Source organism: Amblyomma americanum, chromosome 3, assembly GCF_052857255.1.
Source record: "Amblyomma americanum isolate KBUSLIRL-KWMA chromosome 3, ASM5285725v1, whole genome shotgun sequence".
In the NCBI taxonomy this organism is placed as follows: domain Eukaryota; kingdom Metazoa; phylum Arthropoda; class Arachnida; order Ixodida; family Ixodidae; genus Amblyomma; species Amblyomma americanum.
In genome coordinates this window covers 101,409,480-101,432,953 of record NC_135499.1, presented here as the reverse complement: position 1 = coordinate 101,432,953, position 23,474 = coordinate 101,409,480, and the positions used below count along the sequence as shown (strand labels likewise).

Genomic DNA, 23,474 nt, shown 5'->3' with positions numbered 1-23,474 from the left:
GAAGCCTACGCAATAGTTATACTTTCAGTAGGTAGCCTGAATTTTTTCTAGTTTTAAGACCAACTTTATGTTCACAAGCATTAAATTTATTTTGGAGCATCACCGTCGTTATCATTTTTAGAACTTATCAGTTTATTAAAAGTATATTGTTTAAGAACGCATGTGCACAACTACACTTCGTAACAATTTGCTGTTTATCTAAGCCTGCGATTCAAAATGGTGAACAAGGAATAATGCCGCAGTAATGTCTCAGTGAATGCACACACTTAACACTAATCACACTTATCAAACGCAGTACGGCATGAGACATTAAGAAAAGCTTCTCCGCAGCGGCTTTAGCTAAGAACAGTTGGTAAATTTCGCCATGTTTTGACGAGCACATAACTACCATTGACTTGCCAAAGTAGCTTAACAGAAAGCCTCTGAAAGAATTCGCTAGGGTTCTTTCAACTTGACACGCACCTTGATCCAGCGGTCCGCCTTGGTGTCGTAGCTTTCGATGTAGGCCGTGGGGCCCCCGGCCATCCAGCCGCCAATGACGAACATCACTTCGTGAGGAATGCGCGGCCGGGCAAACACGGGCGTCGGCACTTCGTCGTTGTGGACAACCACGTCGAGGTCGTACAGGAATCTCAGCGTGTCGATGACCAGAGGCCTGCCCGTGAGGAACAGCGCGTCTCTCGTCAGAGATGAGCTTGATTACACCACGTCTGTGTGTATCCTTTCCTGCTGGCCTTGTATAAGCAGAGGGGCCTTAAGCATTGCTCGCCAAAGCTGCCATTTGTTTGCCTCTCCATATTTGCCTTCGTATATTCATTATTATTCATTATTCTGGCCGTCTTATAGGGCATATGCAACGCGTCTGATGTTCGAGACAGTCATCAAACACCATGGCAACCACCTTTCCAATTTTTTCTTGGCAATACACTCTTTAAGACGCTTTTTTTTCTCTCTTCACTCACTAGAGATCTGGTCAGTGGTAGTGTTTTGCTTTCATTATCTAATGAAACGATCCTTATTGCCGGAGGGTTGAGGAGGCTTTAAATATACGAATGCATGAATAAATATATATTTTTTAAACCAGGCCTGAAGCCGCCTTTTGGGGAGATGAGATGGAGTTTTGTATTTGCTTTGGTGCTCTCTTCATAAGTGCAGGGAAGAGGTGTGGGATAGTCAGAAAGTTAGGGGGAGGGGGGGGGGGGGCTTACTTATCATTACCTGTGACACTGCGATAGCGCAACACCTCCGCGCAATTGTTACTGTACTCGCAACATAGCACACGATACATGCGGACAATAGAGATATATGAGCGCCGTCGCCATTTTCAGGGACTTTACACAGCGCGCAAAAACCGCACCGGCTTATGACTCCGTGCCAACGGAGACTTAGGCTCGTTCGTATTTTGCAGAGTGCAAGTGTCCCCCGCCCGCAGCGAGGCTCCTCTGATAACGTGGTGCGTGACGTAATGCCTCTTTCAGTCAATGGTAATTAAGTGACAGAGGACGGGTTTTCTTCTGAATGAGGATTCTATTACTATGGCAGCAATAAAGCAGGTGATGGCAGTTAACATCTTCCTGCACATTCAGCGTGCAACCTATACCCCGCTTCACAACTTGCTCAAGGCAGAGTGGAATCCGCTAGCGCAAGACGACGGCTTCCAGGCCTCCACAGACGAGTCGCGAACGCCACGCGTGACAACAGCGCATTTGTGGAAGCTCCTATCATGCACTCGTACCTTGCACTTTTCTACAGGCCGTGTTAGCTAAACTTCTTCATGTATCATGGGCGTTTTCAAACGAAAAATCTAAAAAGAAAAAATAAAAAGCTGCATATTCACCGAAGGCACCGTTTTTTGCCCTGCTCAACTTCTAACCGTTTCCAGCCAGCATGAGAACTTTGTGTGCATATGATATAGCATCCATTCCACCTCAAAATTCAGCACTTTCAGCACCGAGAGGTGTTTAAATAGTGGGCATATAACTATATTAACCTAACGAGTACAATTATGCTTTCGGGAGAATAAATCTCCAACAGTTATCTGCTAAAATCATAGGCCGCTTGATGTCATCACTACCAAGTGTGCTCAGAGCTTCCGGTCTCATGTGTTTGCCGCGAAGAGCTTTTTTGCTCTGTTGTGAAGGCATGAGAAAACAGTGCATAGCTCAATCCTTGCTTCAGGGCCGCTTTCGGGTAGGTGTATTTTTTATCTGAAGTATACTGCTGAAATGTGCGTCAAGATTTATTCTCCCTTGTGACCTCGTACGTGGGTTACATAAATGTGGACCGATACACAACTCAGTAACATTTGCCTTCACAGCCATAGCGATTAAATACATTAGTGTCGCGGACAGAAAATTTTGCTCCAGCACGAAGCTGGAACAGTTGCTGCAGTCGTCAGCACTTGATAATTTCTTCGAAACCTAGCTCAAGTACGACACCCCTATCTCTGCCGCAACACGGCGTGTAATGTTGCCGCTGTTGCGCGAGACCCACCGGCAGGACTCGTTGTCGGAGACGAACTTGTGCGACTTGATCTTCTCCACGAAGAAGTTGGTGTCCACCAGTCCGGTTCGCACGCAACGCAGCAGCCTGGCGATGTGTTGCTGCCGGTTGGCCGAGTCGTGCTCGATCCAGCGCACGACCGCCTTCCACACCGTCTCCTCCTTGATGACGTTCAGGTTCTCGTCCGACAGGATGGCCTCCACTTCGTCGATGTCCAAGTTGAGTAGCTCCTCGCTTCTCTTCGACACCTCGATGAAGTGTTGCATCATGTAGCTGAGGCGGACGACCACAACGGTCACAGCTGGGTTTAAGCAGCTACATCAAGTCGCTTTGAGTCAGCGATGATAAAAATTTCCTCACATCTGCTGCCTCACATCGGATCAGAAAATAATTTTTTGTCGGTTAAATCCACTTTGATTATAAAGAAACGGGTTAGCCTTTTTAATGTGAAAGCCTGAAGTTTTATTTTCAGAACAATTAAATTATACCGGCCAACCAGTCTGTAATGGCGGCCATTAAAACTGTTCTCTGGTCCTTTCAAGTTAAGCAACAATCGGTGAACGGGGCGTGCACGGTACCTCGGCGTTTACTAACGCCTCAGACGCGCACAACCGTAGATTGCAACCTCACCGTGTTCAGTGGCATGCGATTTGTTCTTGATGTTCAGGGTGCACTGCGTATTGCGCATGACGATAATATTGCACGTTATGATGTTGTTACAGAGCACAATTATTCGCATAAATTTTAACATTGTTTCAGCACAGTTTGCAATCGCAAAATATATTTTGACACCTGGACTCAAATATCATCTATCCCTAGTACTTCGTTCTGGTACTAATATCTGCATTTTACTGAACCCTACTGCAATCTCTGGCCTAAAAATTTTGATTTTATAAGTAGGAGGCGTCAAGCAATCCGCTGTTGTCTTGTGTGCTGAACAAATGCCGCAGTCGTGCAAGCTATTGAACCGGCGCAAAAAAGTACTCTACGCACTGTCTCTCTGCATTATCTGTCAGTAATAGCCATTGATAAATGTCAGTGTACCCTGTCTTCAAAAGATCAGAACACAATCAAAGGAAGTCGACGGGGATCTTTAGTAAAAATAAAGCTTTTGCATAGAAGAAACAACAATGCAGTCAACAAAGCGCGAGCACAAGCTTTCGTAAGCAAGCTTATATGGATGTGCCGCGTTTTCGAACATTTTTTTATAGAACATGTCCATCGAAATTAAAAGGTTATTCTCACTTGTAGGCCTTGGAGGTGAGGTCGAAGCAGTTGTAAAGCTTGGCCACGTTGTGAATGGAGATACAGTTCTCGGGCGACATGATGGAAAGGAGGAAATCGCAGCAGTCTTTAACCATGCCCATGACGCAGAGATAGTCGGCCGCTTCCAGCAGGCTCTCAACATTGTCGTAACCCACCCATGTGACCCGCTTGTACGCAAACTCTACGATGATGGACATTGTTGCTTTGGACACCCCAGGCACCAGAACTTCCGTTCGCGCGACCTTGTTCAGTGGACTTCCAAAAAGTGCCCTGGGGAGCATTCAAGAACAGGCGCACTAAAGTACAAATAGAATGCATAGAAGAAAAATAGCCTACCGCATGTAGTAGACACAGGCAGTGAGTTATCCCCTTCGCAGCAGCCTTAACAAAAAATTATTTTCCTTGAAAGGCGGTTTTTTCTTCCTTCTTAGCTTTACTCAGCACTTAGTTTCATAAAATTGGCACTCTTCGTCTCTTCCATGTCTCAACACTATTCTCTCGGAAACAAGACACGTTCTTGTGGCAGTGGAAACTCATGAGCAAGTTCTTAAAAGCTCAGATACAGGCTGGACCACTCTTACAGGGAACACCTGAGCGCATGGATATGCGGCTCGCTAAGCTCAGGCTGCGGGAGCATCATGCCGCTGAAGCGCTGTCACAGTGTCTCGGCCCTTTTATACTGTGTTGTCACCCAGTCTATGGAAAGCGCCCCCACGTTAAAATAAATGTCTCAGGCTTATATTCACGAAGCAAGGAGGTGCGAGCCAGCGCCGAGATTCAAAGAGGATTCCAATAAGACACATCCATCCATCTAACGACGCACTCAAGTGTTCTCGCTAAGTGTGGTTCACCCTCTACGTCCACGTGAAAACATAGCCGCCACACGTCAAATCATATTACTATTGCCATCATTCAGACTAGATTGCGGACATCTTTGAGTGTTAACAGTGCTGAGTTGTTTAAAGAGAATCCGCTGTGACAACGAGTGCACCTGTGCAACCGGCGGAACGCGTTATGTGCGCGCGTGTTCCCACCTGAAGTACTCGCTGCAGCTGGCCATGACGAGCCTGTGCACGGGGAACTCGCCGCCGTCCGAGGTCTTGAGCATGCCGTCGCAGAGCAGGCCCGCGCCGCGCAGGTCCCACAGGGCCTCCAGCGTGTCCGGGCCGAGCGTCTCGTCGGGCCCATCGCCGCACATGCCCGTCATGCTGGCGCGGCGCGCTGCTGCTGCTGCTGCCGCCGATGCTGCGACGTGGCCCTCGCCGCCCTGCCCGCAAAGCCACGCGGAGGGATCGCAGCCTCTTCCTTGTCGTCATCTGCTGCGAAGCTACGCAACCACGAAGCTACGCAAACCGAGTTTACAAAAAAAAATTGGATCATATTTCATGTGTATTTATATGTATCTACTTCTTACCATCTCACGTTCACACAAGGTTATATCTGCAGAACTGGCAGGGGCTTTTTACCGGTTCTGGAAGACGAAAATATGATGATGATGATGATGATGATGATGATGTTCTCAAGCTGAATGGCACGTACCCACGGTGGGGGATTGGCCAGGGTGCATGATATAGGAAATGAGGTCTGCATTTTTTTTCTTTTTAACATAAGTTTTGTATTACCAAGGCAATGAAGAACAAGAATAATAATCTTCACTCGCGTATGGCGTCGAGCCGAAGGGAAGCAAAGTACTAATCCTTTTGTCTACAGTCTTTTTCGTCTGCTTTAACGTTATATGGCGATCAAAAAAAACATTAAATCTCAGTAATAAATTTTATTGTTTCGGTGTCGTTGCATTAAGATGCGATTCAGCAGCTAATTGTGCACAATAGCTGCAGGCAGCCTTGCTCAGTACTCTGTTCTCCTCTAAAGAAACAACGTGGTAGGAATGAAGCTCTTCTCTATAAAACTCTTTTGAAATACGCAAGGTTGCATTTTAGCAAAAACTGCGCTCTCAAGATTACATACAATAATCACTTTCCTACATAATTTCTCTACTCTGTATTTCGATTAAGAGCGAACATGAAGCTGCTCTGTGTTTCCGCGAAAAGCTAATCTCTGACCTGTGCTTGAACGAAGCTCTGGGCAAGTTGGAAAGAATTCACTGCAAAGTACCAGCGCATAGCGACGACACAGAAGGAAAGACGCACGTCTTAACAGAGCGCTGCAATCGGTATGGCACACTGGCAGCTGAAAGCACAATCAGCATTACCATCAATATTACATTCTTTGACACAACATAGCAGGACGGCCTGCCGAAGCGAGTAATATAGGTCGACCACATAAAGGCTGAAGGCACTCTACCTGACTCGGCTATCTTTTGCAAGAAACTGCACCGCTGTTTCTGAATTCTTGATTATGAAAGTCTTCGATGCGCACTTGCTCAGATGTTGCTGAAAATAAAACAAAATTTCATGCTGCCAAGCTCCCTCCTCTCAAACTGTTGTACGAAAGGGCATGTCTTGTTTGTGGAACTTAATCGTGAAGAATACCTGAAGCTTGAGCCGCTCTTCCTTATCAGTCCCAATGACAAGTTTTTGAAGATTCGAGTCCCCCACCAGGAGCCTCGCTTTGTTGTGTGTCGACAATAAAGGTTTGTTCATACACCTTTCCTTGTGCGTACTCGAAGAGCGCTGGACCTTTGCAGTGACTCCCTGAACTGTTCACTTATGATTAAGAGAGTTCCACTCTTCGCATCACGCGCACAAAACTACGTGGGCGTGTGTTCTCTTGAGGACGCACATGCGCTTAAGTGTCGTGAGTTCAAAAGCAGCTGAATGTTCTGTAGTACCTAGCAAACAGGGCACAATAGAAGCATACGTCTTCATGGCCATTACTTGCATTTAATAATTTCTGATGTCTCGCCAGCATAGTGCACCCCACTTTCGTTTACTGGTTCTATATTAAATCACATGCTACCACATTACCACATTAGGCGAAACAAAATGAGAACGAAACATGCCTAGTGTTCGGCAAGGAAACTGAACTTGGCGGTGCTGCGTTTTCAAGAAAACTGGTTTCATCACACTGCAAAAGCTTTACCGCTTGCTGATGGTTGGCCGCACTGCTCCGCAATGCCCGGTCGAGTCCCTCAAAGAAATTTACGGCACTCGCTACACAGCTTACCACACTCCGTTCCCCTTGGTGTTAACACGATTTCTAATGGCAGTTTTCTTATCAATAAAATCGTAAAATAGAGCAGCAATAACCAATATTTTTCACGCGTATGGTCGGTGTCTTAATGATCGGTTCCTAAGTTATCTACTAATGAGCCAAAAAAGGCAATAAGCTCAGACTCTGCCCGATCGTGAGCCGACATCAAATACGAAGGTGCCTTGTGCCCTGCTTCACTAATCTCTTTTCATTTCTGCTTTGGCTTTCCTGTAAAGCGTCTTAACAAAGCCAACTTTTCAAAGTACTTTTAACGCATTGTTTCGATGCCCAGTCGCCAAATCTTATTGATGGCGACTCAGTAAGCTTCCAAGCATAATAAATTTGCAGTCTATTGTTTATTTTCTTTATTATGCGCCGTTTAATGCGTTAAAGTTAGTAGCTGCACCGTAATGAGAACGTGTCCGACGTTGTCCGGCGTAGTGTTGTGTACACTCGCCACCAGCTGCCAGGTGGCAGCGGCAAGAGACACCTGTCACCTACCATGGTTGATACATGGTAGGGCCACCTGTCACCTGACGCTGTCGGTAGGAGATAAAAGGAAGTAAGGAGATAAAAATCCCTGTCTTTAATTTTAAGTGGAGGAGAGAGGGGCTCGAAGGCGGTTCCAGAGAGAAGAACCCCCCTCCCGAAAAAAAATGAGGGAACACTTAAGCTCCGCCTTAAGGGTATGACGTGATAGCATAATGGGTTAATTCCCATATATGCAGGAGGTCATTCTTTACATTCATAGATCCCTGGGAGCCCTCATAACCCTCCTGGTGCAGCGGTGCAGTGATAAAGCGATGCGCCACTGCCCTACGGTGGCAGGTGCGTCCCAGGTTGTCTTCCCGACCGCACAATCATTAACTGCCCCCTACCATGGTGGGCAGTATGCTCACTATCCAGTAGACAGGCTGTGATAACGCCGCAAGGTCACGTGACCAAGGTGGCCCAACTGCCTCCTAGGTTGCTTTGTGGACCACCTGTCAGAGTCATGCCCGTGATTTTTCGCTCACAACACCGATGCCGACAACGCCGACACCCACAACGCCGACGGGGCCTTAACGCTATATCGTTGAAGTGATATGCGAAATTTTTAGCTTGTACGGCCGTTTTCCAATTGGCCTGTTCTCAGTTGTTTGGGCGAGTGCCCAAAAAGTCTATAACCTCATACCGTGCATAGTCATCAGCCCACAACAAATACGAAGGCGTCCTTGTACCCTGCCTCGCTATTCTCGTTTCCTGTAAAGCTTTGCCGTTCCAGTAAAGCTTGCATCGCCACAGCAAGCTGATTTATGCTACAAAGCCAACTTCGCAAGCACGTTTTCTACGTTGTTTTGAGCCCCAGCCGCTAACTCTGCGGTTTTGTTTATTTTCATTATTATGCGCCATTTAATGCGTTAGCATTATAAGATACACTGTGAAGAAAACATGTCCGGCGCTTTCCGGCGTAGTGTATGCCAGCCGGCAGGTGGCGAGAGCCACCTGTCACTTAGCACGGTTGGCACATCGTAGAGCCACCTGTCACCTGCTGTGGTGGGCATGTGGCAAAGTGGAGAGAAGCAAATCCTTGTCTTCACTTGTAAGAGGAAGATGGAGAGACCAGAAAGTGGCTGCCGTGAGACGAACGCCCCCAAAAAAGTGGTTGCAGAAATCACTTTATAAAATGGTTGATGACTAGTGATGGCTAAGAATGACTGCGCAAAACTGAGTACTACTAAGAGCTGAATGAGGAAAATAAAAAATAACTAAGAATAACTCAGAAAAAATGAAAATGAGAATGAATTACAATGAAGAGGAGTAAAAAATTGAAGAATGACTGAGAAGAAGAATCAACCTCTAGTCGCGATCAAATCCCAACAAGGTCTACGCTCTTTTGCCATCTAAACTACGCAGTCTCCTCCTTGTCGCATGGCACTCCTCTGCAAGCTAACATAAACGCCACAGCTCATTAGGCCGAAAAGAAGCGGTAGCATTCCGACAAATAGGCAGGGAAAGTACGCCAAGAAACGCCTCTGCTACAAAAATCGATACTTAGTGCACAAAGGCTTCTAATTCTGAACCATTGTAAAAGCGTAATGCGAGAACGTTTTGACAAAATTCTTCGCGTAAGGGCTGCCTTCTTTCTGATTTATTGTGCGTGTGTGCTTACTCCAAGGGGTCCACTATTTTTGTAGACAGACAACAAAATTGAAGACCGTTTTCATTTCGCAATGTCTTTGAGTCGTATTCCCCGAACAAGCAAGCACTTGTCCTTTGATTCACGCGCGACTAACTGGCCTCCGCCCTTGCGTTGCTAACACCTGATCGAGGCAAAGCACTGCACAGTCCTGCCCACAAATTGTAAAGAACAGTAAATACGTCTGGAAAAGCAGCGCGGTGAAATAGATATAACGAATCTTTCAGCCAAGGAATGGTCGTCGATTTATGTGCCTAGTTTCCTCCATAATTTTTTGTTGCCATAGCAATATCACTAAACTATTTAGTTTTTGAAAGAGGCCCAGATGACGACCGAAGAAGAGATGGCAAGACGGTGTAGAGGAAGATGTAAGGGTCAATAACCTCAAGAACAAAGGATTTAAAGAAAATTGAAGGCGACTCATCGGAAACAGCGATCTAATATAAATATGGGATAAGGCTGCAAAGGAACAAGTTTTAGCCCCCATAATTCAATTTTTTGGATCCAGCAAGGTGAGGATCTTTAAAACAATCGACCTTATACCCACTGGCTGGTTCAGTTCTGGAGGCAAAAAAAAGAAAATATATGCACGCTGGGTCTGTGTTGCTTCCGATCAATCCGCCATTCGTTTTCAGCTTGTTGGACGTGTCTAAAATAGAGTTAATAACTGCTTTTATAGAGCGCATTGCAATGAGTGCGTAATTTTTAACGTCACCAGATGCAATACTTATCTTGCAGCTGGCATTTCCACCGTTGACGTTAACCTATTCATGCCAAATGAGCTCCACCTAAGCTGCAAGGTTTTTACTCCATTTCCCGCCCACAAGCTTCCGCACATAGCTACCCACCTAGGAATTCCTGGAGCATTGCAAAGCAGCTTAGTTTCGCCTCGTGCATAAGTAATGTACAGTACGGTACTCATTGGTATGGTAAGCGACGGTGTTATATGGTATAGTATAATATGGTATGGTATGGTATAGTATGGTATGGTATGGTACGGTATGGCACTGTGTGGTATGGTATGGTATGGTATGGTATGGTATGGTATGGTATGGTATGGTATGGTATGGTATGGTATGGTAGGGTATCTCATGCCATAATATGGTATGGCGTGGTATGATAATCTCATCGAAAAGCTTCATATCGGTTATCACAGACGCCAAAGTGGAGGGCTCCAGATTAACTTCGACCAAATTAAATTTAACAAATCCAAAACGCATTATTAGGGCCGCCAAGGCAAGGTAGCTCAGTGGTTATGGCTCTCAGCTGCTGACCCGAAAGACGCGAGTTCGATCCCGGCCGCGACGGTCGAATTTCGATGGAGACGCAATTCAAGAGATCTGTGTACTGCGCGATGTCAGTGCACGTTAAAGGACCCCAGGTGGTCGAAATTTCCGGAGCCCTTCACTACGGCGTCAGTAAAGTTGCCGGTGATATTGGTCCGGTAGTTTCCAGAAACTGGATGCACAGGTTCAAACGTTTCTCGATGAAATGACATGCAGGCGAAGCGATCTAGTGAGAAACAGAGAACTTTTTATACAGGCCACTTACAGATAGGTTCAAGATTCAGTATACGGCCACAACTATCCGCGACCAGTCTAGCCGACCGTGTGCACAAAGGCGAGGGACACCGCGTCCCAACAGTCGAACAGGTGAGCCTTGCACCAGCTCTCAACGGTCGGTTCCTCCGCGCTCGACCAGACCGAGCGCCTGCCAGCTAGGAGTAGCTAGAGACAAAACCCCTCGGGCACGGACACCTTCGCGGGTTTACCCCGAGATGTCCGCGCCCCTTTCCACACGTAAAAATAAATTGTGCTAACTGCGGCTCCTCAGTTTTAACGATTAGAAAACCTCAGAACTGATGTCAGGGTTTTCCCCTCACTCCAAAATTCCTCCCTACGCGGTTGCGCATTACTTCGCCAAGTGGACCGGATGCACGCTAGACGTCGGGGGCTATAGGACACCTTCGGTTCCTTACCGTGGTGGCCTAGTACACAGACCGTCGCGTAATGCGACAAGACCCAGACCTGTCTCGCTTGTTGATGGCTGGTGGAGGCTCACCCCCCCCCCCCCCCCCCCCCCCGGGAGACGGGATTCTGAGAAGCCGGGAGACAGCGGCCTAAGGTCGAGGCTGGCAGAGAGCCCAGCCGTCTGTAGTGGCAAGAGAAACCGCAAGAAAGAACGGGGAGGCCAACCGAAGGGCAGGAGTGTTCGAACTGCTCCTCCCCTTTTGACGGCGCACACCAAAACAAAACAAAACGGGACGCGCAGCCTAGGCCATGGCCCTCTCTCGGAATGTTCGCAACGCATGTACGAAAAGATGCGACAGCGGGCTCAACCCTACAGCGTCACTCGTAGCCTGAGTCGCCTTAGGATGTTAAACCCCCATGAGCCATAAACCGAACCGCATTGTATGAGCATCTGTCGTGTGGCTCGGTGCATACTCGTTAACGGAAGCGGGTTGGAAAGCGACGCACAAGGCGAAGAGCACTTTTTTTTCAGTTAATATATGAGCGCTAGCTTTATTTGCGCCTCCAGCGATTGCAAAATGACTGGTAGAGGAGGACTCTTTGGAAACAAATAAAACCACCGAGAAGCTACGGTAATATACAACGTCATAATTTCGATCTGACACATGTTTACACTCACTACGCGTGTTTACACATCAGGCACAAGGTTTCGTCAAGTTGTGAAAAGCAATTTTTTTCTCTCTTTCAGCATTCTTTCACAGAAAATAACAATGCATCATATACACAAAATGGTGAAAAACCTAACGGCAAACCAATATATCACAGTGCGCAGCTGGCCGAGGTGAATATTTTGAGCTCATTAAAGGTTAACAAGCGGCTGTTTATGTCATGGTAAGGTTTTAATACGAAATGCTCGTGACAAGTTTCGCACCGTTTCAGGCGTCGTAGACCGCACTGCCCTCCTCCGCCGCTCTCTCGGTCGATGCAGAGATTAGAAAATAATGGCGTGTATGAGCTGATAAAAGGCAATGAAATCACCGTTCATGTTGTGCGCATCTGCATTTATCGGAGATATTTAACTATTTATGAAGCTTGAAAGAAACCACTAAATAATTGTGGAGAGGCATCGCAGGCAAAACCGCTGACATAGGTTGGCTACCACGAATTTCGATGGTTATCCCCACGTAATTATCAGGCCTACTATAGTCGAATACAAGTCAAGAAAAAGTGGCTTTGCCCCTCTAAGGGACCCCCTTCAAGCCAATGACGTCGTACTATTCTCATCAGCCTGCTATCGTCAGCAGCGTGAGAATGCAAAGAGTGGCGTGACAACGCATAGAGGGGACAGCGACAGTGCAGGGTAGGAACTACTCCCTCTCATTCGCCACTGCCTGCATTGTCACGCTAGCATGTTCGTGAGACTCGATCTACGCCAATGGCTGGAAGGGGACAAGTTGCTTTTTTATTGACTTGTATCCGACTATACCATCAATCGCGTCAACGCTGCGTCCTTGCGACAAGTGGTGTGCGAGCATATTTGACACGCTTGCGCGCACTTTGCAAGCTTTTTTTTCAGTGTCAGTCACATCTCCGAAACACACTTGACACGTCTCACGCTTTTCGTTGTGTCCAGACGACATCCAATCGAATTTAAACCTTTACCATCGTAGACGCGAGTTTTCGGGTCGGCGCGGTTGATGCTGCCCTCACATGACCCTGTCGTCATCACTATTCAATTGGCGCGACCGTTGACTCAGAATGGCGAGCATCTTCTGTCGCTTCTCTTCCATCAGGTTGTCTCGGTGCTGGTGCACGTAGTCGCGGACGTTGGGCAGCCCGGCTATGACGCAGGCCGCGAGCGCCGACCGGGGTTCGTTCATGTCGGTCGCCTCGCACCACTGGTCGGTGGCCGGATCGTAGCACTCGACCAGGTTGCTCGTGCTCTCGCCGTTGAAGCCGCCGATGGCGAACACAAGGTTGTCGATTATCTGTATGGGAAAGAAATCGCAGACAGCTGTTACGGTCTCTTCTCATATACCCCTAAGGATACGAGAGGAAGACATCCCTCTAAACTCACAATTTCTCTTCACCGCTTGATTCTGAACCCTGCATCCCGTCATCATAATACGGCTAGTCTGTGCAAGGAACGTGATGGTGGAATTAAGCAGGCTTTTGCGCATCATAGTTTTGCATAGCTTCGTGGCAGTTATTAAGAACTAAAGAAAAAAAGGCAACAACTGCAAAATTATATGAGTGTTATAAGACTTTCATAACGTTTCATGGATACTACTGAACGCGCGCTGGACAGAAAAAGCGCTCCAGAAAAAAATAAACATTTCTTCAGGCATAACAGCGGATTTATAAACAAACTGCAGCGCGGCCGAAGACCAAAGACTGCAACACTAGAACCAACACCCAAACATGCTGCATCCGGTCGCAGAACACCACGAGACACCAACGGCCTACCCGCCAAACTGTGAGAAATTACAGAAAAAGCGGCATAATCGTTATACCACTGCTAAATAACAAAAACAACCATTCTTTCCTCATTGGTCCTGCAAATCTCAACCATGATCCATATTCTTCAAAGTCTTCGGGTACACAAGAGTGAGCTGGCAGACTACATTGTAAAAACACAGCGTAAGGTACAAGGATAAGAGATTGAACACAAAGCTACGCGTGTGTTTCGTATAGCTTTTGTGCTACTCTATGTCTCAGTATCTTGCGCTGTGCTTCCACAACGCGTTAGATCAAACAGACATACTCAATCATCGTGGCTGGAAAGCCGCGTAACTGTTTTTAACTATTTTTTCTGTGGCTGTTTCCAGGTCCATCAAAAGCCTCGTGGCGGTTTTCATTTATTTTTGGCGTCGGTGTTTCGGTCTCTATAGCGAAAAATTAAAGTCCATTCAATTTCTGCCCGTACAAATGAGCAATCTCCACCTATTGGTGGCTGTCAAGGACAGGCACTCACGGCCACGGCGAAGTTGCTCCTGGGCGTATACATGTTGGGCAAGCTGGTCCACGTGTTGGTCTCCGGGTTGTACTTCTCGGCCGAGAAAAGCCTCGTCGTGCCGTTGAAGCCCCCGATGACGTACACGAAGTCGCGGAAGCCGATGCAGCCGACGCCACTACGCTTGTAGCGCATGCTCGCGATGGCCGTCCACTGGTCGGTCGTCGGGTCGTAGCGCTCGGCCGAGCTCAGGCACTCGTCGCCGCTGAAGCCGCCCGTTATGTACACGTAGCCGTCGTGAGTGGTGGCGCACGCGTCGCTGCGCTGAGAGTGCATGGGCGCGATCATGGTCCACTGCGAGGAGAGGCAGCGCGAACAGGCAGACAGGATGAAGTTACTTGCATGTCTGGTCCCACCCTAGCCACGTTTCTGTGCCGCCCCCTTTCCGAGCAGGTCAAAGGCGCGTAACCCAGCATTCTGTATTTCCTGTAATCCAGCATGCTGAATCAGTCCTAGTCTAGTACGTCATAGAGGTTCTGGATTCGGAGTGGCCTTGTGATTCGAGCATCCGCTTTGCATGCCGGATGTTCGGGATTCGGGTCCCAACATCACCGGGTATCCACACGGTTTCTGGTGGATACCAGATTTCCCTGGCTTAGTGCTCGGCTTTGCTGGGGTTAAATGCTTCTCGCCTTTATTTTTTACAAACGCGGGTTAATGACATCCTAGGGGGAAAATTGAAAAAGAAATGGGCTTGGACAGAGCACGTAATGCGAAGACAAGATAATTGATTGTTGTTAAGAGTAACGGACCAGATACCAAGAGAAGGCAGGCGTAGCAGGAGGCGGCAGAAGGTTAGGTGGGCGGATGAGACAAAGAAATTTGCGGGCATAATGTGTCTGCAGCTGGCAAAAGACGGGATTAATGGAGAAGTATGGGAGTGGCTTTTTTCCTAGATTGGATGAAGGTAGTATAATGTGTGGAAATTAGTGGTCTTGTGCGGCGACAGTCCCGCATCGTGAATGTATCTGATGGGTAGGCCCAGGAATGCGGGCAGAAAGGATGCCCAGCCAGACTCAGCAGACATATAGCGCGCGAACTGGGGGTTTAAATAACTGCTGAAGTTTGCGCACCGTGCATACAGTGCCTTCTCTGAAGATTAGAAGGGGAGGTAGAAGTAGGGCAGTTTTCATTTGTTTGTGAACCATGGGTAAACTTGAAGCTTCGCTGTGGCGGTGCTCCGAGGAGGCACAGAGACAGACCTTGAGCCGTTGCCTAGCAACAGCCGCAGCTAGGCGGACGCCGGTGAAGTCACTGGAACGGTAAAAGTACTGCATTCGTCTTCACTCGCCGCCGCGCTGGCGCGCCAGCGCGCGCTCCCTCCCGATTCGTTCTCCGCGAGCAGATGGACATTCTCCGCCATAACTGGTCCGCTCGCTTCTTTCTCGCGGCTGCCGACACACAATCATCCGTAGCATCACGTAGAACTTGCTCTTATGAGCTGAGGTAAGCGTGCACAGCATTCCCCAGTAGCGTATTGGCGTTTGTGCGTTTGAAGCCTGCACAAAGACATTGAAGAATGCCTGGGTGCTGCGCTTTTGGGTGCAGCAATCGGCGGGAATCGGGCAATGCGCTGTTCCCCATTCCCAGCGGAAAAAAAGACTCCAAGCGACGAGCTATATGGCTCCACGGAATCCGGCGGGAGAAATTTGTTCCTACGAACAATACTCGCATGTTTTTTTTTTTTTTCGCGAAAGTACCCGCGATTTATACACAAGCAAAAATTCAGGGCGGCACTTAAATCTTAGGCGGCTCAAACGATGGTAGCGGTAGTTTTCCAGTTCCAGTGACTTTAGACGCCGCGCGCTTGCCGCACCATCTAACAGGACGTCACCCCGCGCGCCTCGCCGCGGTGCCGCCCTTATCCGCCCTTACGTGCTTAAACGCTAACCAACGTATTCGGTGTCGGCATCCAACGTTTATGGATATACTTTGGTGGCATCTATGGGAGGTACTGAAACGCCCCCACACTCACTGAATAAAAAAAAACCTGTGCAGAGGCTCAGAATCGAGTCAAGACCTTTGGCGTTTGAGGCGGAGACGCTTCCACTCCGCCACGACGGCTCAAGCTTTAACCATGACTAAAGGCGCATCTAATGAATGCACTCTTCCGATGCAGAAGTCTCCGCGCTTTCGCTACGTATATCCTGGCCTAACAGAGCTAGGCCATAAGCAATTTTTTAGTAGTCTCTTTCATCATTCCGATTGATCGTGCGCTGACGCCACTGCATTTTCTAATATAGAACTTGCAATTACACAGTGCATGTCATGGGGGTGTCCTTGTCAGCAATATCTTCACCGCATGACGAACATTTTTCAGTAGGAGCCATTTCAAGGTAGTACCGAGCGGTTAGAACACAACATAAAAAATGGAAATATCGACAGCAGCAGCAGCAGAAGTGGCGACAAAAATATATGCATAAACTGGTAATAAACTGCAAGCACTAACCTGCAAAAGTTTGAGGGTGAGTTAATAAAACATCACTAATGCGAGCTCGAATTCTAGTGCGTAAGCACTAATCTGATGGGTACCGACCCAGAGCAAAATTTGTTCGCCCAGTGCGAGCGCTCCATCCCACTGCACGGCCCACTGATCATAGCAAGTATCCGTGATTTCGCACTGAGTCGATTGTACTAAACATTATGTGTGGTTTTTTCTCTTATGCTTATTTATCTCGCCCTTTCTAAGAGTAACGCACCCCACCCCCCTCGGCATTTTCTCATCAATACAATCTGTCTACGGGCTCAACATCCAAACGGACACGGAGTAGGCAGACCAACGATAATGGCTCAAGCCCGGCTCACTAGAGACTTTCTTAGAGGGTGCCTTCCTGGTACCTGGTTGGTGCGTGGGTCGAACTTCTCAGCCGTGTTCTGCCTGTGGTGGCCGTCGTAACCTCCCATGGCGTAGATTATGTCGTCCAGCACGGCTACGCTTACGTAGCACCTGAGTAACCAAATAAAAATCTGTCAGCAGGATGACAAACTTAAAGCCAAAAACTGAGAACCCTGTGCCACGCGAATTTAAGATTACGCTGTGTATTTTTTCTTTGCGATTTTAGCGTGCGCTTTAAGAGTGCTGCATGTAAATCAGCGCATAAACATGAACAACCTCAATTTACGAGAGAAGCTCACAGGACAGGCGCTGTTTTTGGTAGACAGCAAAACATTGCCGGTTCGTTATGTAGTATATTCTTTCCTGGCGGACTGCGCGTAGTGTCACTATGTTGTCAATCGTGACGTCACTGTGTTCCGACCACTCACTCAGCGAGGCGCGTAGCCATGGCATCTTACATTGACGTCATGCATGACTCCAATCAGCTTGCTGATCAACACGCGAGGAGATACGACAACGCCGCAAGGCTGGAAAGCGTGCCCTTAACAGCTGTCGCTGTAAATTAGAGCAGCAAATAACTCCGGTTGAGCACACTCAGCTGCTGGCGGTAGAATAATTAGCGCTAATATTTGCCTTCTGGGCAAGAAGCTTTGATGCAGGTTCTTATTATGCAGAAAAAAAGGACTGCTCATGCACCTTCGGGAGAGGTCCTCCTCCTTTCCTCAAACTATACCCTCTCCAAGCGCCTAACTAGCAGGCAAGATTTCCTCTTTTACCTTAACCAAATATCTTTCCATGAGCCTAGCTTTCCGCAACAGTGTATGTGGAGACCTAAACTCCAGTCTTGGAATTATAACAAATACAAGAAATTGCTTCAAGTGTCAGAGCACACTTGAGGTGCCGTGCGACCACAAATATAGCATTCCAAGGTAACGTGACCCCGCTCAGCATTAACATATCGTGACCACTTTTTTCATTCAGCCACACTGTATTCACATGCCTAATAACAGACTCGAAAAGTGAATTCAAATTACGCTCCGGGGTACCTCGGAAGTTTGTTAACTCAATTTCGTCGTGACAAGTACTAAACTCGAAGAAAGCACACCGAAAGTTTTTTACAGCTTGAGTGCTTCTGAAATAATGTCATGGGATGCAGCAAACTGTCGTTTAAAAGTTAGCGATGCAATATCAAATTATTTCTTTGGGAACTAAAATATGCCTGTGATGAAATAAGCGGTAGTCAAACCCATGGCAGTAAAGCCAGACGTTCCCATTGAACGAAAGAAGCAATAAATGAAAGCACGAAGACGAACACACAACATTAGATCACTGAAAGCTCTAAGTCGAGGCCTTGAAATGTTGCTGGCGCACCTCTTGACATGCATGGGTGTGACGGAGCGCCACTGCTTGGTGTGCGCGTTGAAGCACCGTACGCTGCTGAAGTGCTCATCACCGTTGAAGCCGCCGACGACGTAAATGTCGTTGCCAATGGCCACACACTTGTGGTACGCCCGGGGACCCTCGGGATCCACGGTTTCAACCTATGTGCACACAAAAAAATTAGGGGAACCTTCACCTTTTGAGCATATGACGCGATAGCGTTATGGGTCCCGTCACCAACTCTACTTGATCTCATTGGCATATCACCCGATCACGTGCTGTACTAACGTTACCACATCACATGTCACACCAATGTCTCGTGACACAAGCGTAGAGTCGTACGCGTACACTCATTCCTCACTGACATGCACTTTGCTTCTCGCCTATACTACTCCCTTAATTAGGGCCTCTTTAATCATACACATACTCATTAGCATACTGTCGTACCACATTATTTGAATAACCACGTGACATGCATAATAAAACCTCGTTTTATCCAAGCAATCGCAGGGTCACGGATTCAATTTCCCACTAATTGCTCCAATTTTCCTTTCAGCGCAGTTCATTTATTCACAATTTAGGTGACATTTTAATAGCTTTTTAATTCCGAATGTGCACGTGTGACGTTGAACGTTTTCAACTAGTCCGGAGTTTCCAGACTCAATAACGCCAGACGCCGACGGGATGATGACGCCAAATAAACTTCCAGCTGGAGATTCAGCGCCTGCCTTTCATGCCGTGTCTTTTGGCCAGAGTTCAAGAGTCTAAAATTTTTGGAAAGGGTGCTTTACTTGTCTACATGTCGTATACACCGATTTTATTCTATATTCCATCCTCGTCTCTTTTTTTCTTCGAAGCGACAGAGTTTCTGCCTAGAGTCTCTTTAATCCTTTGTAATTAATGAAATTATATTCCCGACATATTCTTTTCTTCATTGCAACACACGGTTTTGAAAAGAAAGAAAAGTAAGAAAAAGAGCACTAAAACAAAACAAAAATTGGGATGCGCAGTGGACGGCAGAGTTTCGCGTGATCGAAAATGATTGCACATTATTGGTGAAATTCTCGACAGTGCGTCCAAAAGGTGAACCGGCGACTGCAGGCCGTGAACCGAACTACAAAGCTTCACAAAAAACCTAAAAAAAGAGTTGCACTTTTTTCCTCCACAAGCGAGCAGCCAGTAAAAACGAGCTGGTATCGTTTCTGACGTCGCAGATACGAGGTTATTCTAAAGAAGGGTATCGAGAATAAAAAACAAATAACATAGGAGCTACGACCATAAGCATTTACAGTCGCCATTTATGTAATTTCTCTTTTATTCACGCTAAATTCTTTCAAACCAAAACATGCACCAACTAGCTTAAACAAAAGTTCAACAAGTGCAGGGTTGTCTTTTAAATTTCGTGCAACCGAGGATAAAATGAGGGTCCTTACGGTAAATTTTAAAGTCTGTTCGCAGTCAAAAGCAAGTCTTTGAGTAGCTGCAAAACTCGGCATGAATGACTGGGAGAGAGGAGCACCGGCAGTACACAATTCATTAAGATTCCAGAAGGTTTTAAAACTTCAGAAGTCACTTTTTGTGCGCTAAGAGAACACACATGATGTAGCAGAGTCTTGAGCAGAGCGTGGACAAGGTTGCTTAGACATCAAGCAATAAGCAGACAGGCACCCTGATCCAGCGGTCCGCCTTGGTGTCGTAGCTTTCGATGTAGGTCGTGGGTCCACCGGCCATCCAACCGCCGATGACGAACATCACTTCGTGAGGAATGCGCGGTCGGACGAAAAGAGGTGTCGGCACCTCGTCGTTGTGGACAACCACGTCGAGGTCGTACAAAAATCTAAGCGTGTCGATGACCAGAGGCCTGGACCACAGAAGAAACAACCTCTTGCTTTAGACTAAGGGGAAGAAGAGCACAACAGTGCACGACACGCTCGTGCATGACGCTAAGTAGTGGCTGTTCTACTGACGCCTTTGAATTAAAGTAAAAACATTCTTCCTTAATTACAAAGGTATCTGCAGTTAATAAGCATTACAAATCATTCAAGTGCTTCTCCATAAGTAAGTAATGTAGCCCCTTTATCGCTATGACAACTACACTAAATCAACAGGGAGAAAATTATTCGTTCAAGTGTTCCTTTGCGTATGCAAGAGTGAAAGCCCACATGAACTCTCGACGACCGAATTTGACCCTTACTAGCGATTACCCAGAATAGCGTCCAGCACCTTGCGGGGTTCTCCATGACATAAAAATTGTCAGGGAAGGTAAATGTTGTTTAATTTAGTGATCGCTTCCGAATATTAAAGAATTGTACAGCTGCTGACAAGACAAGAGAAAATGTTAAAGTTTACTTATATTTTCATCTATCGACTTCTAGAAACGAGAACACATTTGGTGGCTACATTGTAAAGCAAGAATGGTTTCGCCAACATACCCCTTTCAAATGTAAAAAAAAAACTTGTTAACAGGGTAGAAGGTAATTTTTTATGCGGTTAGAGCTTTTTAAGGCAACCTTAAAAGGTATCTAGCACCTAAAAATGAGAAAATTAACCCACGATTATAAGCGGATTGGGCTTTTATTCATGAAACTCCCCAAAGACGATATCAAACATACATCAAGTTAAAGAAAACTTGGGCTTTGGTATAAAAAATATAAAGCACTTCCCTTCATAAGGTCAAGCACAAGTAAGCGTCACACTTTCCGCAGAGTGCAAGCGACCTAGAACGCCATTCGGGAGTGTCCTCAAGCACGACCTTTTGATAAAGCGATGAGAGGCCCCTTGTGGGGTATCATGCCGAACTAGTGAGATGGGCTTATCACTATACTCTCATGAAGGTGTGGGCTAAGCAAGAATAGGTCAATTTCTGCTTTAGAGATCAAAAATTGCATTTTTGCGCACCCAGACGTTTGTGTGGGCAGCGCCGGAAGGGATATGAACGCTTAAAGAAGACAGTATCATGTAGGGTAAGGCACCGCATGGAGTTAAACGGGATTGTAGACACTATTTGTATTTGTGTTCATTAGTTGTATTGGGTTGTTTGTTTTTGTTTTTTTCTGGCTAATACATGGAGGACAAGCCGGTCGTTACCGCGTTTCTAATGAAAACCTTGTTTCTCTTCCTATGTTTCATAATTTTCCCAGGAATGAGATGGCGGAAAAACCGCCACTTCTAGATAAACGATATGAGCTTATACAGCATACAACACAGTAACTACTACCAGTTTAACCATTTTCACAGTCGGTCGGGGACGAGAGAAAGTTAGGTGAGCAGCGAAATTGCCGTGATAGGGCAGCCGCTGTTCGAGCCGTCCAGGGCGGTTTGGAGATAAATGGCCGATACTTTTGTGGCACACAATGCAACCGGGCTAGTGGCGATGATGACTGTGACGGGGAGCCCAAAAAATATAAGTAATTGGCTCAATATTGCAACTGGATGGTTTCACTAAGCTCCTTTGTAGGACCGGCGTTTGCCAATACAATTCCAATATTTAGACCATTACTTGTGATGCTTGGGAAGAGGAGGCACTGATTCTGTAGACATGTCCGCAAAGCTACGAAGCAAAGAAGCCGGGGAGTAATTGACCCCGGCCAGAACCACACGATGCGATCGTGGTGCTTAGGGGAAGACCTTTGTAATATGCACCCACCTGCAGGCCTCGCTGTCGGCGACGTACTTGTTGGTCTTGATCTTTTCGACGAAGTAGTTGGTGTCCACGAGCCCCGTGCGCACGCATTTTAGTAGGCGCGCCACGTGGTGGGCCCGGCTGTCCGGTTCGTGCTCGATCCAGCGCAGCGCCGCCTTCCAGACGCTCTCCTCCTTGACCACGTTGAGGTTCTCATCGGAGAGCACGGCCTCCACGTCGTCCACGTCCAGCTGCAGGAACTCTTCACTGCGCTTGGCCACCTCGACGAAGTGCTCCATCAGGTACCTGCGAGAGAAGGCGTGGTTACCGGTCGGTGACAGCGCTCTTCTGATGGCAAGCATCGCCCCCAGCCACTCTTGTCGACTCAGTCATACGTTTCCCTCAACCAGGCGCAGCACGACCCACGGCGCCAGAAAGCCGTTCAAGCATTGACAGAGAACAGACAATCAGCGCTGTCCGCATTTCTCACATTGAATGGAGAGAAAGCAATCGCGCAAGCGGAAACAAAAGCGCTGGTTGGAAAGTAAAATAATTATGCGAAAACCGCAACAAAATATTATGTGATTCACCGAGCTTCGGAATCGACGCGTGCTGTGGACACGGCATACACCCTTAGTGACTTGTCGAAAAACATACACTCGCCAAAGATGCAGAAAAAACAAAAAAAAGATTGACGTTTCTGCGCCCGTACGGGTGCCTTGATCACAATGAACCGAAGGACGGGAAAGAAGCTATATATGGGCGATTTTTCGAAAAGACCGGAAGTATATTATCTGAGAGATTACCACGGGTCCGGTTAATCGCATGTGGCGTTGACTGAATGTAGAGTGATTCCATGAGCTTTCCTTTGCAATCACACCTGCCGCGTCCCAGTTAATGGCATGGCCAGCGTCCCGATGATGTTCCGCTGAAACGTTCGTGAGAGTTGTGCCTTGAACGACGTCATCTTGGTGTTGCTGGAGCCTGGTCTTGAATTCTTATGCATCGGTGTAGGAAGCGGCAAAATCAAGACAGGGGATCTTGTAGACAACCACTGAATAAATAGCTGGGACAATAGGATCCTTAACCCGCAACAGACGTTGCCTAAGTTTACATGAAGGAACGGAGGCCACGCGAACGTCGTCGTCAGAAAAAATACGAGCAGGGTATTCACTCACGTCACGGGCATGCGGCATCGCCACCTTTTGCGGATGTCACATTTCGGTTTGTCGAGGCAGAGGCGCGCTGGTAGTTCGGGGTTCCTTGAGAAGATTGACAAATAATAAGCCCCAATCTGCACCGCTGCGGCTTATTTTTCCGAAACAGCTGTATCGGTGCCCGGCCTCGCCCCCTCAAATCGCGTCTACTCCCAGTACCATTTCGATCACGTAACCACAAGTGGCACGCCATCTCGAGAGCGCCGATTTGCTTGTCTGCACGTCTCTTATATAGCAAGGAATCACCTGGGCAACAGAGGATTTGTGCATGGCTGCAATGCTTTCCAAAGGCAACATTGCAATCACACATTTGAAAAATAATGTTCGCTCAGCTTG

At 47.3% G+C, this 23,474-nt stretch overlaps 1 protein-coding gene across 1 annotated transcript in view; it reads right to left on the bottom strand.

Moving 5' to 3' along the window:
* LOC144123933 (uncharacterized) overlaps window positions 1-23,474 on the bottom strand; it is a 32,541-nt gene that overhangs the window by 6,551 nt on the left and 2,516 nt on the right. Inside the window, exons 3-12 of the mRNA XM_077656644.1 lie at window positions 21,946-22,227; window positions 19,968-20,160; window positions 18,291-18,460; window positions 16,922-17,030; window positions 14,045-14,377; window positions 12,781-13,058; window positions 4,803-5,069; window positions 3,748-4,038; window positions 2,494-2,775; window positions 463-655 (exon numbers count right to left, since the gene is read on the bottom strand). Coding sequence (XP_077512770.1) covers window positions 463-655; window positions 2,494-2,775; window positions 3,748-4,038; window positions 4,803-5,069; window positions 12,781-13,058; window positions 14,045-14,377; window positions 16,922-17,030; window positions 18,291-18,460; window positions 19,968-20,160; window positions 21,946-22,227 — 2,398 coding nt within the window. The remainder of the gene's footprint in view (window positions 1-462; window positions 656-2,493; window positions 2,776-3,747; window positions 4,039-4,802; window positions 5,070-12,780; window positions 13,059-14,044; window positions 14,378-16,921; window positions 17,031-18,290; window positions 18,461-19,967; window positions 20,161-21,945; window positions 22,228-23,474) is intronic.